General features: G+C 35.1%; 1 protein-coding gene across 1 annotated transcript; it reads left to right on the top strand.

The window, feature by feature from the left end:
* The first annotated feature begins 8115 nt into the window (after positions 1-8115).
* LOC121391651 (nephrin-like) lies at positions 8116-17119 on the top strand. Its single transcript, XM_041523205.1, has 7 exons — positions 8116-8125; positions 10969-11229; positions 13372-13632; positions 14374-14652; positions 15434-15736; positions 16278-16543; positions 16987-17119. The coding sequence occupies exons 1-6, from the start codon at positions 8116-8118 to the stop codon at positions 16478-16480; spliced, it is 1317 nt and encodes a 438-aa protein (XP_041379139.1). The 3' UTR covers positions 16481-16543; positions 16987-17119.
* The last annotated feature ends 794 nt before the right edge of the window (positions 17120-17913 follow it).

Genomic DNA, 17913 nt, shown 5'->3' with positions numbered 1-17913 from the left:
AGAGGATATATGTCTGACCTAGATGTTTTGTTGATAGTTGTCACCTACCACAGGGCTACGTCCTGCAACCACCACTCAGTCGTACTAGAGGATATATGTCTGACCTAGATGTTTTGTTGATAGTTGTCACCTACCACAGGGCTACGTCCTGCAACCACCACTCAACCGTACTAGAGGATATATGTCTGACCTAGATGTTTTGTTGATAGTTGTCACCTACCACAGGGCTACGTCCTGCAACCACCACTCAATCGTACTAGAGGATATATGTCTGACCTAGATGTTTTGTTGATAGTTGTCACCTACAGAAAAACCACACACAGTTTACCCGGAAGAAACCTAGTCTGTACAGATCAGTTTAATAATGGTTCTGTTATTGTACATAGTTGTGTTTGTCACCGCTGTTAATCACGTTCTAGGTAAGTGTTTTGTTCTTCTCTATTTATTAAACTAATATTATAAATTAGGAAGCGGTAGCAGCGAGGTTACGCGAAATATAACTACACTGTACGACAGAACGAACGTCACACACACTATGTATGTATGCATACATGTATCTATATGTCGGATTTGATTAGTACATCAACTGGCATTAACTCACTGACACAGGGAATTACCTTTTCTGGCCTCACAATGTGCATCTAATGCTATTGCTGGGACTCGAACATTTGGCACCGATTCGGTCGCCAGTATCAGACCACCAAGATAATGATTCAGCCACCGAGACATGCTTAAAAGGAAAGTGTCCACCCGTAACGAAAATGAACTATCTCTATAATAGTATTGTATGTATGTCGGGTTTAGGCCAAAGAAAATAAAATTTCTGGTCTCTGGTCAGTGCGCGCTTCGATTTTAACCCTCGCAAGTCTAACATTTGTTTTTTTAATTTCACACGGTACATCAATTTTTGCCGGGCGTTTCTTGCTATGACGCAAAACAGCATTTCGAGCCAAAGGGCCACAGCGCATGAACCAGGACGGGCATTCTGATTTCAGTTTAAATATGCCCGCATCGCCGCATCAATTCTGGAACTTTGGTCTGACCAGACACTGAATGTTTTTTGTTTGCCTAGTACATACCTGTAGATAGTACATACCTGTAGATAGTACATACCTGTAGATAGTACATATCTGTAGGTAGTACATACCTGTAGATAGTACATACCTGTAGGTAGTACATACCTGTAGAAATCGAACCTATAACACCGATTCGTCCGTCGTTCCATTCAGAGACATTTTGAACTGCACGAAGACGGGAATTGTTTTGTTCTGTTGCTAGTAAATTAAATTAAATTATTTAATTGTAATTATTGTTATAGGTATACATTTGAAAGCTTAATCTCTAGCCTACATTTCCTAGCAAAGTTTATTTTATTTAATAACACCGCTAGAGCACAATGATTTATCAACCATCGGCTATTGGATGTCAAACATTTGGTACATTTTTCCATTAGTAGCAAGGGACTCTTTTCATATGCACCATCCCACAAACAGGATAGCACATACCACGACCTTTATATACCACTCGGGCACTCGCTGGAAGAAGTAGCTCAATGGGCCCACCGACCGCGCATCACACACACACACACACGCGCGCAGGAGTCTCTGGAAACCGGAATTCTCTCAATACCGGACGTTTACCATAGTCCCGTGATTTACCCATCTTTTAACACTGAAGTTTACCTCTCTAAACTGAACAGCATACAAAACATTCAGTTCCAATGTGTTTATTTAGTGCAAATTGTTATACCTCTGAAAACCGGACGATCAGACTGTTATTAATCATTGTGACGCATCCAATGGCTTCTTATACTAGTGTTAGTATCACTTCGCCGTTTTGTTCACAGTTTTCAATATTTAAAAGATATTTTATATCACAGGTTTGGCAACTACCACGATTGATTGTATGGGATACGGAAATCCTGGACGGAGTACTGTATTGACTTGTGAAAGAGCGGGCACTATAATTGCTGGAATCCGTTGGATACGACCAAATGGTGGAACACCATTAACGGTTATGACATGTAACATAGCAAACACTCTGTGTTTGCCAACTGGTGGTGTAACTGGCTACGGTCTTTCTCGTGACTCGCCCACACACCAGACTCTCACCATAGAATCCTTCAATCCTTCAGTAGATGCTGGAGAATGGATTTGTCGGGATGGAACAATTTCGAATTTCAGGAATTTCAGTCATAGGTTGTTTCAAAATTTTATTGTCGAATGGATAAATGACGATTGAAGTAAATTAATTCTAGAAAGGGATAAAGAAATATTTCGATTTCTCGGCATGCAAGGGACTCTTTGTTCAACTGTTTGAGGGATACTGTGTATCATAAAATTAGGAGCTATAGCCTCTATTAGAAACATACTTATCTGCCCTTGGTTTTTATCGTGCTAAGCGGTCCCAATTAGCTACTAAATTATTTTCGGCGCGTTACGCTTCAGTCGCTTGCAACAAAGGCCCTTTGTTACTACTGAATTGTGGAGTAGTTGTCGACTTGTTCTTTTATTTTTTGACGTTAATAAAGTTTTCTATTACTATTATTGTTCGTCAGATTGTGTGCAATCTCCTTCTTTTACAGAAAAGAAAATGTACAGTATGTTTTCTGCTCAACAAAAATACTTACGAACGCGTTAAAACGGCACCTTAATAAAGTTTTGATATTTGCAAATAATATGCATGTGTTTGTGTATATATCACTGTGTACGAATTGAAGTACATTAATTTTACTAAATGACTAGCTGCGATTTTCTGTACCGCTAGCTGCATTATTAACTACGACCTATGCAGTAGTTAATAATGAAACTAACGATACAGAAATTAACTTCCTCGCCTAACGATAAGGTTTCTACTGTCTGACTCGCAAACAAATCGGAACAGCGAGTCCAGTGTCATTATCAGACGGACACAATTTCATGTGTAATTTAATAGTTACGATCGACTATCTACCTGCAATTATTAATATTATGCACAACCATTATTAATTTAAGCAGTCCATGGTGTGTGTGTGTGTGTGTGCATACACCCCCCCCCCCCCGCCTTGCCACCTTCATACGCCACTGCTATATGTACATAGATAAAACTTTTTTTTCAAATGTGCGTTAGTTTGGGTTATGTTTTTGGTTTGCGTGTGTACTGGTGTGTAGGCTTGTTTTGTAGGCTATTGTTTATTTGTGGGCAGATTTATCATGCAAGACTAACACAATTATATTCACACAGATATTTTGATGTAAACAAAACAAGTACTGTTACTATAGGTGGGGGGGGGGGGATGCGAGGGGTGCGTACGCACCCCCTATAGTCTGTCGAGGTCCTTCCGTGGATGTGTAAAAATAAATAAAAAATAGTCCGACGATGTGACAAACTTACTTCCCAGAATGCAGGAAAATGCATCTCCTGCTTTCTAGATTTAAAATTATTTGGGGGGCATGCCCCGCCCCCCCCTAATAACTCCGGCCCTTTGGACCGTCGATTACGCATCCCCCCCCCCTATAAATTTCTGCGTACGGGCCTGCCGCACTATAAACATAATATTTCTATTATCTATTTCGACGCAAAAAAAAAAAAAAAAATACCATGCAAGAAAACCAAAACAATCAGGCTGTGTGACAGCTCGCTAGATTCATCTCTTATATTTAACACATGATCAGTTATAACAAAACGCAATTTCATCAACTTAATTTTTACCTGTATCATTCTTTATTTTTAAAGCATAGGTGGGGACATTTTTGATGCCAGGGATTGGCATGCATAAATCTCAGCTAAAGATTCACAAACAACCGTGACCATCGTTTTTCCGGCTGTGGTTTTGTTCCCGTTGTTGGAAGCTCCCTTTTTCGTAAATATTCCTGCAACCTAACCTTTGTAATCTTTTTTGGAGGCACATTTTCATCGTTGATCCAGGAATTTATATCATGATCGTCCATGTTTGTTCAAACCGGAACGCGCCAGAAGTACACAGTGGACGTAACTCTGCCTATTTGTTTTTCGAATTTCTAATAGAGGCTATAAACCTTTCATTATTATTATTATTATTTATTTTTTTATTATTATTTTTTTTTTATTATTTTTTTTTTTAGAGGACATTGATTTATCCGCTATTGTGGTAACTTTTTTATATATTTTTTTATAATATTTATTTTCCCCAGTCCATTCTGACCATGTCAAGGTTGGGGAGCCTTGAATGCATGGCCTTACATCAAAGTGATATAATTTATATGCAAGTACATATATCTAATTTGTGGTATAATAATGCTATATAGTCATATATAACAATTTGATACATAAATGCATTTGTAATGATTCTGTATAAATTAAAGATTGGCAAAAAACAAAACGAATTGCTATGACGCATAGAATGGAAAGGACCGGGAAATATAGGAGAAGAAAAAAGAAGATATAATGGTTAAAACACATGATAAGAAATTGATAAATAAATAAATAAATAAACAGACAAACAAAACAAAACAAATAAATAAACAAATAAAATTAATAAATATATGGGGAGGGGTGTGTGTGTAAATCTATACTAGCGCGAAACGAAAAAGACCTGGAGTTCGAAACAAGCTATTGTTAGGAAATAGGTTTCAAACAAAGAGATTAAGCCATCGTGTCCATTGTTCATTACAAATTTCGTAATTGCAATTCTTGTATAAAATAAATCTTTCTATTTCAAACTTGTTTCGCAAAATAGTTTTAACTCTATTGATATTTAATATTTGTTTGTGTACTTTCATACAATAGATATAATATTTAATGTTGATAATCAACCAACTTACAAAGGTACTATCTTCGTTATTGATCATACCAAACATAACACTATCTTGAATAAAAATAATGTCAATTCCTGTTTCAGTCAATATCCATTCTCGTATTGATTCCCAAATATGGTTAACCTTGTTACAGTCAAAGAAAAGATGTTGTAACGTTTCATATGAAGCTTTGCAGAAGTCGCATGCATTAGAATCCACGTAATGTATCATATACAAAAATGTATTAGTAGTTAAGATTCTGTGTACTATTGTATACTGAAACCATGATAATGTTGTGTCTTTTACACATCGAAAAGGAATAACATAATACTTTTCCCATTTCTTTGTATCATACATGCATCCTTCATTTGCATATTTCAATTGTGCTTTTGGAATGACAGTTTGTGAATTTAACATATCATACATATGTTTACAACCGTTTTTGTCTTTTAATAAATCTTTTATCTTAAACGGAAAAACAGAATTTTTAAGACTTGAGAATGTGTCATCGTTTATGTGTTTTAATTTGTTTATAAATGATTTAACAGCATTTGTTATTGAAGCATATTCCAAGAAATTTTATTTATATATTTTGTTATAAACTGTTCGTATGTTAACACATGACCTTGTTCGTTTAATAAATCATTAATAAATGTGATACCATTATTGATATAATGTTTGTATATAAATGGTTTGTTACCTATACATATTTTGCTGTTATTCCAGATATTAATACTTAATATATCATCCACACTTTGTGGGTTTTGAAGTTTTTGTATATCTATCCAGCTGGACAGGGTTTCTCTCCAAAACCTGTTGCGAATATGTTCTATTTTGCGTGTTAGGAAATAATCACCTTGTTTAGTTATGTCTTTTAACGATACGTTTGTAATTGACTTAAACAAAGTGATCCACTTTGAGTTATTTAAAAACATTCTTCAAATCCATGTACATTTCAATTCTGTTATAAAATGATTTATGTTTATCATTTTAATACCACCCCTTTCATAATCTTGCGTTATTAAATTTCGTTTCAATTTTTCAGTTTTACTCTGCCAGATAAATTTAAAAAATAATGTATTTATATGTTTTATCAGAATTTCATTTGGATTCGGAAAAGCTATTAACAGGTGAATTAGCTTTGGCATTATTAACGTTTTCAGTACTGTTATTCTTCCTAAAACTGCCAATCTATTGCAAGACCATACTCTCATCAATTTTTGTACTTCTAATATTTTTTAATCATAATTCATTTCGATTATATGTTCCATATTCACTGAAAAGTTGATACCAAACAAATTAAAATGAGTTTGACCCATTTTAACTTCCATCTCGTATGATGGAATACATCGTTAGAAAACCTTTTCGTTCCTATCCAAATAGCTTTTGATTTGGAAAGGTTTATTTTTAGGCCTGATATATATGCATAGTAGTCTAAAACCGAAAGTGTATTGTACAGGGACTCGGGAGAACCGTCAAGGATGAAACTTGTATCATCTGCATATTGTGAAATTAAATATTGTTCGCCATCTATACTGATACCATTGATATTACTCGAGTTTCTTATTATAATTGCAAGTATTTCAGTACATAAAATAAATATATACGGTGACAAAGGATCACCTTGTCTACAACCTCTTTCTAATTTAAAAGATTCAGATAAAAATCCATTTTGTATGACACTAGAGAGGGAGTTATTGTAAAACGTTTTTATCCAGTTTTTAATAGATGATTTGAAATTAAACATATCTAACACTTTATATATAAAGGACCAAGATAAAGAATCGAAGGCTTTTTCAACGTCGATTAATAACAGCAATCCAGGAATATCATGTTCTTCAGTGTATGACATGATGTCATAAATTAATCTAATATTTTCTCCAATATATCTTTTATGAAACCAGTTTGGTCTTTATTTATCAATTTGTCCAGAACACTTTTAATTCTGTTTGCAATAAATCCCGAAGCCATTTTATAAGTAGAGTAGAGTTAAAGGTCGTCAATTTTGTAAGAATTCCTTTGCTTTATTTGGTTTTGGGATACATGTTACAATGCCTAGCTTTTGTACATGAGACATTTCGTTAATGGTATAGCTATAATTAATAGATCTAACTACATAATGTTCTATATCGACCCAAAATAATTTAAAGGTTTCGGTTGTAAATCCATCTGGGGCTCTTGTCATTTTTCATTGTTTTAAGAAATGCTAAAACTTCAGAATATTTTATTTCACCTTCTTCATCAATTAATTTATTGAAACTAAAGTAAGATAGTTTTTCAATAATGTTATCATCATTTTGTCAAGATGGTGCAGAGTAAAGATTTTGGTAAAACGTCTTTGTTTCTTTTAAGATTTCTTTCTGATTCGTAACCTCTGTTCCATTGTCCAACTTAATTTTTGATATTAATTTGCTAAAATAATTCCGAGATTCTAAATTGCAGAAATACTTAGTTGGCTTTTCGCCCTCTTCTATCCACTTTGACCTTAACCTAATATAATGACCTTTGAGTTTTTCTTTTCGCAATTCTAATAATTCAGACTTTCGATTTTTTCCCAGTCAATTGTATTTTCGTTCTCCTCTAAAGATTTACTTTCATTGCATATATTTTGTTCTAATTCGGTGCTTTTTTTCTTCTTATATACAGAAAAAGATATACTTTCACTCTTTATTTTCATAAGTAATGTTTCTAAGAAGTGTTGATTATTTATTATAAGATGTATTTCTTCTTTGGATATTGAATCTATATTGTCCAAATTATACACTGGTACAGCATATTGGCGGGTTACTTTTATAATGGTTTCTTTAAAGGGACATTCCCGAGTTTTCATCATTGTAAGATGTTTCCGACCAATGAAATATTTCTACGATTAAATTTACATATAAAATAAAAAATTTGGTTTAGAATATCAGTGTCTGTAAATTCCATGTGCTTCTGGTCGTCTTAATATTTGTAAGAAGCCCAAACGGGATTTTGTTTTCAAATAATTTCGTACATACGAAACAATTACATTTTTGGAAATAAAATGAAATTTAACCTAGTACAAATATTAGAACGACCAGAAACACGTTTAATATACATCCACTAATATATAATGCAGAAAAATATATTTGATATGTAAATACAATCGTTAAAAAAGTCTTTGTTAGTCGATAACAACTTAAAAAGTGCAGCAAACTCAGGAATGTCGCTTTAACTAATATAACATATTCTTTGTTTAAAAGCAAAGAGTTATTGAACTTCCACAGCCCTTTACCTCTTACAATTTGACTTATGTTTATCCTTAAAACTACTTCTGCATGGTCCGAACAGTAACTATTTCTTTCATTATTTTAAACATTGTGCACAGGTTTTTGAATTTATGCCTGGAAGTAAGTGTTGCTAATCCAGTTTTGTAGTACAAAGACTTTATGGATGCAAATGTAGGCAAACCCGTGATTAGTGTAGCGGTTTCTAATTGTAATTTTTCAATAATGTCATCCTCGACTAAAGAACACCCATCCCATACTTTAAAAAAAATATTTTTCTGTATCAAATTGTACCTTACAACTATCATAATAAGTTCTTTTTCAAATAATAAGTGATGTTGCAGTGTTTGCATCTTTAATGTCATTACTGGAGTAATCGCAGTCAGTAGCCGCATTAATGGAAACACAACAAACGCAAGTACCCGCAACGCAATCGGACGCACACGGACCGCAGCCGCATTAATGGAAACATAGCTTTAACAAGTATGGGTTATCGAAAATAATGAATGATGTTCTCACCAACAGGTGTGTAATAAAGTTAATTATATATGTTTCTCAAATAAGTAATTAAATAGTTTTATGTTTATTTACCTGGAAAGACAAGAGTATTACTTTTGCACAATTGTGTTATTGTACCATTTCACACAAGAATGTTGAAAAGTAGCAGTTACACAGGGTAACATGTTTGTACGAAAACAAATGGCATACTATTCTAGGACTTTATTTTTCTCAGAAACTGTCAATAGTTGCAATGATTAGCTAAAATCACTCTCCTGATCCAGAAGTCACGCGTTTTTATCTGGGGATGTGGACGCGATAAAACGTGGGGCGGGACGCAGCCCAATCTTAAAGCGCTCGCTTGATGCGAGGTCAGTCTAGGATCGATACTCGTCTGTGGGCCCATTGAGCTGTTTCTCGTTCCAGCCAATGCACCATGACTGGTACACCAAAGAGCGTGGTATGTGGGACGGTACATATAAATGACGCCATGCTACTATATGTCACAATTACCAAATGTCTGACATGCATAGCCTATGATTAATACATCAACGTGCTCTAGTGGTGTCTTTAAACAAGCCACACTTTTTAACCATAAAACGTCGGGAGGGTGTCATTTGTTCAGTTGTTAATCCATGTTGTGTAATATTTAAGAAAAATAACGGGTGACAATTGATTATTCTTGCAGTTCAAAGTAAATGCCAATACACCGTCATTACCTTAATTTTATCAGTCGTGACATTGTTGACGACAACTGCGAATGAGGATGGGACGTGAAATAGACGATCAATATTTACCAAACGGTCGTTCCGAGTATTGGTAATTAGGTAGTAGGACAACTCCGTCATGAGACCAATTAATTCCCGTCTATGGTATCAATAGCGGAGTTTATTTTACTATAATTTGTATGGTACTGTAGTAAAAAAATCAATAAAAAAAAATCAATATTGTTTCCAACATAGGTACCGTTTGTTGAGTCGCGAACTATTGCAACAGAAATGTAATCATGATAAGGACGTTGGCAGAGGACATTGTGATACAAGACGTCACAAGAAATGGACAAAGTTATATTAAGTAAAATTTCACTTTTACACTGTAAGTGGCTGAACAATTTGTTACCAATGGGACTAGATGGGAGACTATATGCAGATTATATTTTAATGCAGTGCATGCCAGTAAAGGGACTCGACTTCATGTATTATTCATATTACTCAGGGATGGACCTGCATCAATCTAGCTACTGGGGGTGAAGATTTTCTCGCCTAAACGCCATATCACCGTGTTTTGGGTTGTGAAATATCATTCTCACCATTCCATAACAACAAAGACATAAATATAAATACATCACGGGTGAACCAGTTTCGGTGAGCATAAGCATTCATTCGGTTGTAAAGCATATCAATATTTATAAACAGACAGTTGCTATCCAAATAGCTACTTTTTGATTAGTATTTCTACTAAACTGGCTGCTAAGTACCTAAGTTTACTACACGTGTGTCAAAAACTGTAGCATGCATCAGCAGTAAATATTGTTAACTACGTAACCTGTTTCGGCGAGTGAAACGTTTAGTGGTATAGCTTATAGCAATCACTTTCCAACACAAAACGTTTCAGTGTTTTATCAAAATATGTATGTTGTTCAACAAAACATATGCTTATAATATTTATAATACATATTTTAAATATTATAAGGCAAATTACAAAATGGAGTCCTCCAGAACCAATATATACAGACAACATCTTATGAAAACGAATATAACAATTCTGATGTCTTGCAATCGTGTTATAAGTTAAGCAAATGAATGGTTATAATGGTAAAATTGTTTGGCTAAAAATATAAGCTGCATTCTGAGTTTTAGTAAATATATAAACAAATATTCAGAAAGATATTTGTGTTAAAACATATAAGGACCATATATTTTTGGCAAGTATCTGTAATGGAGTTTTACCATCAGACGCCGTGACAACCATGTGACTTCAATAACCTGATAGCGGTACAGCTGAGAACAGACAGAAATAGTTTTATAAATTAAGTTTTCTTTCAAATTACAGTCTTTAAAAATCATAGAAAAAAGGTATTAAAAATGTGCCGTGGTTATGAGTGGGTTAAGTTAAATCTTGATTTCTTTGCTCGTTTTAATCTTATTTTTACGAACATTTCTTTGAATGTGACAGACTATTGTTTACTTTTCCCATGCAAACATCATCGACGTCAGAAATCTTCAAATGTATGTACTGATGCGCACAAATGACGCAGCTACCGAAATAGGTCCACGAACGACACACACACACACACACACACACACACACACACACACACACACATATGTTAAAAAAAGTGACGTTATTAATTAGTATCTGAAAAAAGTGGAAACAGAACTTTAAACAGTGCAGCACAGCACACATTGGTTTTTCTCTAACACCCATAGCTGATGCAATGGAAAGACTGTGTCTTTTGTATTTTGTAGGTGGCCCAGACTCTGTTACATTCAGTCCACCATCACCTGGGTCTGTAGCAGAAGGAGACAGTCTGACTGTGACGTGTGCTACTGGTTGTAAACCACCATGTTCCTATTCCTGGACTCTGGGAAATCAGCAGATCTCACCAACCTCTCAGTTAACACTGACAAACATCAACAGGAGTCAGACAGGGAATGTGTATACGTGTACAGCGACCAACTCACTTATACCAAAGTCTAAAACTAAACAGTTCACACTGACAGTGTACTGTGAGTATTAATTTAATATGCTAAATTTGTTATATTTTTACATAATGAACGATAAATTCTCCTGAAATGTTAGATACCATTTTAATATTCTTACTAATATTAACTCAGTTCCAAATGCCTGCAGTAAACATAGTTATTTATGTAGTTGAATTTGATAGTGATGATTGTTTAAGACACGATCAATGTATTTATTACATAATAAAAAGACACAGTGTATACTGACTGGATTCAACCCTGCTGCACACTTCGAATGGTATTTGACAATCCACGATCTTAACCACTCGGCTATATATGACACAAACAAATACATTAATTGAACTGACAGATAATAAAGTGCAAAATCCCATCAAAATTTGTGAACAGAGTACATATATATATATATATATATATATATATATTATATATATATATATATATATATATATATATATATATATATATATATTATATTGTATGAGGGCCGTACCTAGAATAGATACCTCCCCCTCCCCGCCACACACACACACAAACATGTATGATCATGTGTGTATGCTTGTTTTGCATCAACAAAGTTATTAAAGCGGCAGTATCCGGAATATTTGTATTATTTAAGCATATAGTACAAAAAATCCAATTACGTTTGGTGCATATATGACGCCGCACTCCGCATTTGTTTCACTACGCTGGCTTATCCAGGTCAAAAACAAAGCCAGTATTTCGAAAGTGGGACACTTTTGACGGGCTCCTGCCGATCTCGGTTTTCATTGGCTTATCACAAGTGTGGAACTCCCCAACAAGAGATCACGCGAGATTTCGCAATTTTTGAACAAATTTAACTGTCTTGATTGGGGGGGGGGGGGGGGGGGGGGGGGGGGGTCGTCTCATATCTCCAAAACATATTTATATCCATAGAGGTATGGTACAACGCCTTTCCAGGGGTCGGTGGGTGGGGGATTTGCCTTGAAATTTTGACAGTGGCCAGCATACGCGTTACGTGTAAGGGGGTGTTACTAATTGCACGTAACGCTCTAGGGGTAGAGGAAGAGGTACTGTGTTCGATTTACGTAACATTTTTCAAGACTTTATGTTATTTTTATTAATGTTTTTTGGAAATGCGCGGTCAGTCTAGGATTGATCCCCATCGGCGGGTATATAAAAGACCATGGCATGTGATATCCTGTCTGTGGGATGGTACATATAAACGATCTCTTGCTAAAAAAAATGTAGCGGGTTTCGAAAGTGCGTGTGTAGGGATTTCAGGTGGGTTGGGGTTATAGACTGTGTTGAGCGAAGTTTATATGGGGCCATGCTCCCCCCAAAAATACATTTCAATTTTTTTTAAGCTTGGGCAAGTAAGGGTTTCGACCTCCAATACCCTCCCCCTGCACATGCACCCGATTCCTCTCTAAGATTATATGTCAAAATTACCAAATGTTAGACATCCAACAGCAGATGGAAGGAAGGATAGGATATGTTTTATTTAATGACGCACTCAACACATTTTATTTACGGTTGTATGACGTCGGATTTTTATTAAATCAATATGCTCTAACTTTGATGTCGTTAAACAACCCCCCCCCCCCCAACTTTACCCTTTCCAAACGAAAGAATATTTATTTGAATATGTCGAGTTTAACACGTAAAATTAAGAAGTGAAAACGTTCATTGTCTACTTTAATATATTATATTAAAAAAAATATATACATGATTAATGTGTTACTAGTATACAAACTAAACTTTGAAAGTTCTACTAAAACTTTATAAAATATTAATTCTGAAATAGGAAGGCACGATTGTCGATAATACGGATCAAGATCAAACCGGTTTTAACGAAAGACTCTAGTACCGTATCCTCAACCGAACGTTCTTTGTACAGCGCAAGATTTCTGTTTTAATTTTTTGAGACGAACCCTACAATTTGAAATCGGCAAACGCACGTGTTAACTGAAACTGACAACAGGCTGTCGTTTGTGCTTTGCCGAGCTATGGCGGCGCAGGCGACGAATCAAGCGTATACTTATGACGATCCCCGTTCATAGCGAACACACACGAGTTTTTTAAAAGTGCATTTGAGCTTGTATTTCATATTTGTACATGATGTTATAAAATGGTAACCAGAGACTGTAACTTTAAATTGATTTTTACTTTATGTTTATTTTGTAGATGGTCCAGACAGTGTCCAGCTGAACACCACTTCTCCACTGACAGTGAAGGAAGGTGACGCTGTAGCTGTGTCAAGTGAAGCGACTAACTGTTTTCCATCCTGCTCTTTCATGTGGAAGTTTAAATCTCAGATAAAATCAACGAGTTCTGTGTTGTCATTAAATAACATACAGAGATCAGCAGCTGGTGACTACACGTGTACTGCTAGGAACACAAACACACAGAAATCATTAGAGAAGATCATTTCTCTGGATGTGCAGTGTAAGTAAAAGTATTTGGTTTAATTATTAGAACATTAATTCTTCATATACATAACGTAAGTCTTTTAAAAACAAAGTTAACTGCGGCATAATCATCGATTAAATACGAATTTCGATTTACATAGGTGTTCATGGGAGGGGTTCCCGCCCGAATACCATGATATTACATGCACGCTACATGATACTGTTTAGCATTCCATGAATATCTAGTGCATAGTTTATAGGAGGACAGCTACTACCGAGGGGATCCTCTACTGGACAATATTTTGTACAGCAAATATTTTATAATACAAAGTGAACTGAAACTCTGTTAATGATTATTGGATATTTTCGATTAGTAGCTTGACGGAATACTTGCAAATGATATATGAAGCTGATTCCAATACACTGTAAGCAGTCCAGACGTGACTGTTTTATTTGTCTCTTCACAATCCAGTCACTGTGGTTTTTAGTTATTTGCCATTCTAGTTATAATAACTAGCTATTATTATAAAATATGTATTGCTTTTATTGAAATATGTTTTCCATATTACTCTTGAGTTTAGAGTTCATGAATAATGTATATATACTTCACTGTATATGAACGTAAATTTTGCCTATCAAGTTTAACTCAGAATCTACTCATTTAATATTTTATAAAATATGTTCTTGGCAATATTTAAAATCGTTTTGTTTCAAACTCCCAAGCAATTCCCTATTCCACATGGAATGATCCATTTGTTTCTAATATATGTACTTGCAGACCAATCTTCCATCACTTCTCTGACTTTGAACTCACGGTCTACAAAGGTTACAGTTGATGAGCTGACTGCTATGACTCTGAGATGTGAAGTTAACAGTCATCCAGGATCTTACATCAAACTGTTGAACAACTCAGAGACTCTGCGTGAAATGACAAACTCTAAACAGGCTAAGTACACGTGGACGGAGGCTGGGTGTCTGGATACAGGACACTACACGTGTGTAGCGGGAAACAACATCAAGTCAACTGTCAATGAAAGTGTGCAGCTTGTTGTGAGATGTGAGTTACACATTAGTATCATTAATGATTAATGTGATAATTATTGACCAAATGTTACTCACGAAGTTCTAACAGGTTATAAAATAAAATAAAATACGTTTTCTTACTCAAAGTTACTCATATCGTACTATATTTATTTTATACCATTTGATACTTTTTAGTGCTTTAAATAGTTTGTATATAGTATATTCATTCCATATTATAGTCATGTCATAACTCGTTTTCCTATTTATACCATTACCCATTGTATAACTTAGGCAATTCTACTAACTGGAAAACTAACTCTATATAGAAAGACAATAATAGAGGGATATAAAGGAGCTCCGACTTTACTTTTGTTTACTATATTTGGTCATTTTCTCCCATTTCCGAACAGAAATAACGCTCTGGTCCATTAGGCTATTTTCACATTGCAACCAGCGCTCTTCAAAGTGGTGAAGTAATGGCTGTGGTGTGTACTGTATGTAGGGCGATGCATGTTAAAAGTAATTTGCTGCTAAACTCAAATAGTAGCCCGTGGAGTGGCGGCAGTAGGTTTCCTCTATCATTATCCCTGTTGTTAATAATCACATGTCCATCGCCATATAACAGTAATGGAAAAGTTTTGGTGCATCAGCAAATAACACATTTCTTCCTTCCTTGTCCATTTACAGTTTACTAGTAGCAGCAATACATACACAGTTTGTATGTATGAATACAACATATTCAGTGGGTTTACATACTTTTTAATTATCTGTATGAAGGTAAATGCTAATTAGTTTAAACAAACAATATATTTCAGGTTCACCAAGACTAGATCATCGAGTTCCATTCCAGAAACAGTTTGCAGCAGTAGTAGATGGTGATGTAACTCTGAATATATCAGTGATTGCCAACCCATCACCCACATTCATCTGGTACAAAATGATTGGTGGAAACAGAAATAATATTGGGGCTGGTAGTTCATCTACATCTGTCGTATCTGCTGTTGGGAAACTCACACTAACAAATGTACAGCAGGGTGATATTGGGACCTATCAGGTTGTTGTTTCTAATGGAGCTAAAAACACAGATCTTGTGCAGAACCTGACGTTTTATGTAGCAGGTATGTGTAGACGGATATGCTAGATGTTAACTGTAATTGTAGACCATTGAGTTATTCAAAGATGGATATGCTAGTTGTAAACTGTAACTGTAGACCACTGAGTCATGTTATTAATGTATCTCACATCGCCCAGTGCTGTACACCGTGTGAGTAGATGTGTGTGCTAGCTGCAGACTAAGTAGCTGTAGAACACTGGCGGGGATTGTTTATTAAAATTGGATCTTACTACCACTCCAACTTCGTCTCTCTTTCATTTACTTTTGTGATTTTATCAAATTGATTACCAGGGATCAGATGAAAACAACAGCTTTGTTAATGTAAGTATGAAGGACTTATGGTTTTCCTCTCTTAGTTGAATTAGTATGTTTTTATTTTGTATGTTTTGTTCATGCTTCAGCATTTCGCTTAGACTGTATTATATTTTCATTTTAAATGCAATTTAATGTTTAAAAATAGTGTTTTTATTAACGTAAAACTTTATTTATATAGTGAATGCTTGGAAATACGAATATTTCAGTAAATATCTTTGTTTCTCGAGCAGTGATCCACACTCATTCTCAGTTGCTTGGCTGGAGGCATTTAACGGAGGATCAGAGCAGACGTTTGTTGTACAATACCGAGCAGACACCTCATCAAGGTGGACGAATCTCACTGAAGTTGTTCCAGAAAAAGGAGTTAACAAAATTCAGAAAGCTGTTATACCAAATCTTCAACCAAACACGAGATATATTGTGCGGGTTTTGACTCATAATAAATATGGATACAAAGGCTTTACTGAGGAACAGGAAGCCTTGACTTCACCTTCAGGTAATAATCATAATATACAGACTCTCAGATAAAGTTTTGTTATAACGCTAGGTCAGCTGTAGTTCAGTACCACAGGTGCGAGCAGTCACATGGTCGATCCCCGTGGGTGGTTCGAACGGCTCTTTCCCATCCCAGGCAGTGACCACACGACAGCTATATAAAAACAATATTACTTATATGCAATGCAGATGTGATCTGATTTAGTAAATGCTATTAATTGTTGAGATATGAGGCCCATAATGAGTACAGTTTTTCCATGACTTTAAAGCGAACATGCTACAATATGTTTCTTCATTTTGGGTAGTGGTTATGACATTGTTTCTTTGTTTCTATTTTATTTTCATTTCATTTTATTTTTTATAATTCACAACAACAGACATATTATTAATGCAGAAGACATGCTCTCAGTAAAATGGTGGTAATTGTTGTTTGTTTTATTAAAGGTGAATCTGTTCTACCAGCCTCATCAAATGAAGTAACTGGAGCAGGGATTGCAGTCGGGATTGTGATTGGAATTGCTATCGCTGCTGCGGCAGCGTCTGTCTTTGTATTTTTGTGGAGACGAGGCTATTTGTGTGCGTGTGCATCTTCAAAATCAGGTGGGACTAAAACAGGGAACCTAATATATATATATATATATATATATATATATATATATATATATATATATATATATAGAGAGAGAGAGAGAGAGGAGAGAGAGAGAGAGAGAGAGAGAGAGAGAGAGAGGTAGGTTATTACCAGAGTGTTTTTCGGTATCGTCAATATCATATATTAGGAATAAAAAATAGTATTATGCGAGCCTCTGGTAATAATCTGTTGATCATATAAGCTCAAGATTAATACAACGTGTTTTTGTAAACTGTACACGCAACTTTAATTCCAGTCCGCCATTACTAGATATTCAAATGACGTAAGAATATGTGGCGCGGTGTATTTTTTAATGTAAATGACTTCAAACTCGAATGACGTCATTTTGGATGTCCTTACATCAAAATAAAGTTATGCCTAACGTTTTTTGTTTTCTGAACGCTGGACAGCTTTCAGTGTTAAATTGCCAGTAAAATGTTTTTATTTGATGACTATGAATGCATACGTCAATCATGGAGTGTCGCCCAAGCACGTTTGCTTAAATGTAAATAAACCTAGTGCCGAGACCTCGACTAATTTACATCTAATTTGCAAAGTATTCTTAAAGTATGTGATCTGAAAAATATCACATACTTTGATTGCACTGAAAATGTAAGATATTATAGGATAAATATACATACATACATACATACATACATGCATACATACATGCAGAATATTTGCAAACCATAAACTCAAGATCACCATAGTCGCCAACAAAAAATCTGTAGATTACTTAG

The sequence above is a fragment of the Gigantopelta aegis genome, unplaced genomic scaffold (genome assembly GCF_016097555.1).
Source record: "Gigantopelta aegis isolate Gae_Host unplaced genomic scaffold, Gae_host_genome ctg2765_pilon_pilon:::debris, whole genome shotgun sequence".
Taxonomy (NCBI): Eukaryota; Metazoa; Mollusca; class Gastropoda; order Neomphalida; family Peltospiridae; genus Gigantopelta; species Gigantopelta aegis.
Note: the sequence above shows the minus strand (reverse complement) of the source record. Positions and strands in the feature narration are given on the sequence as shown.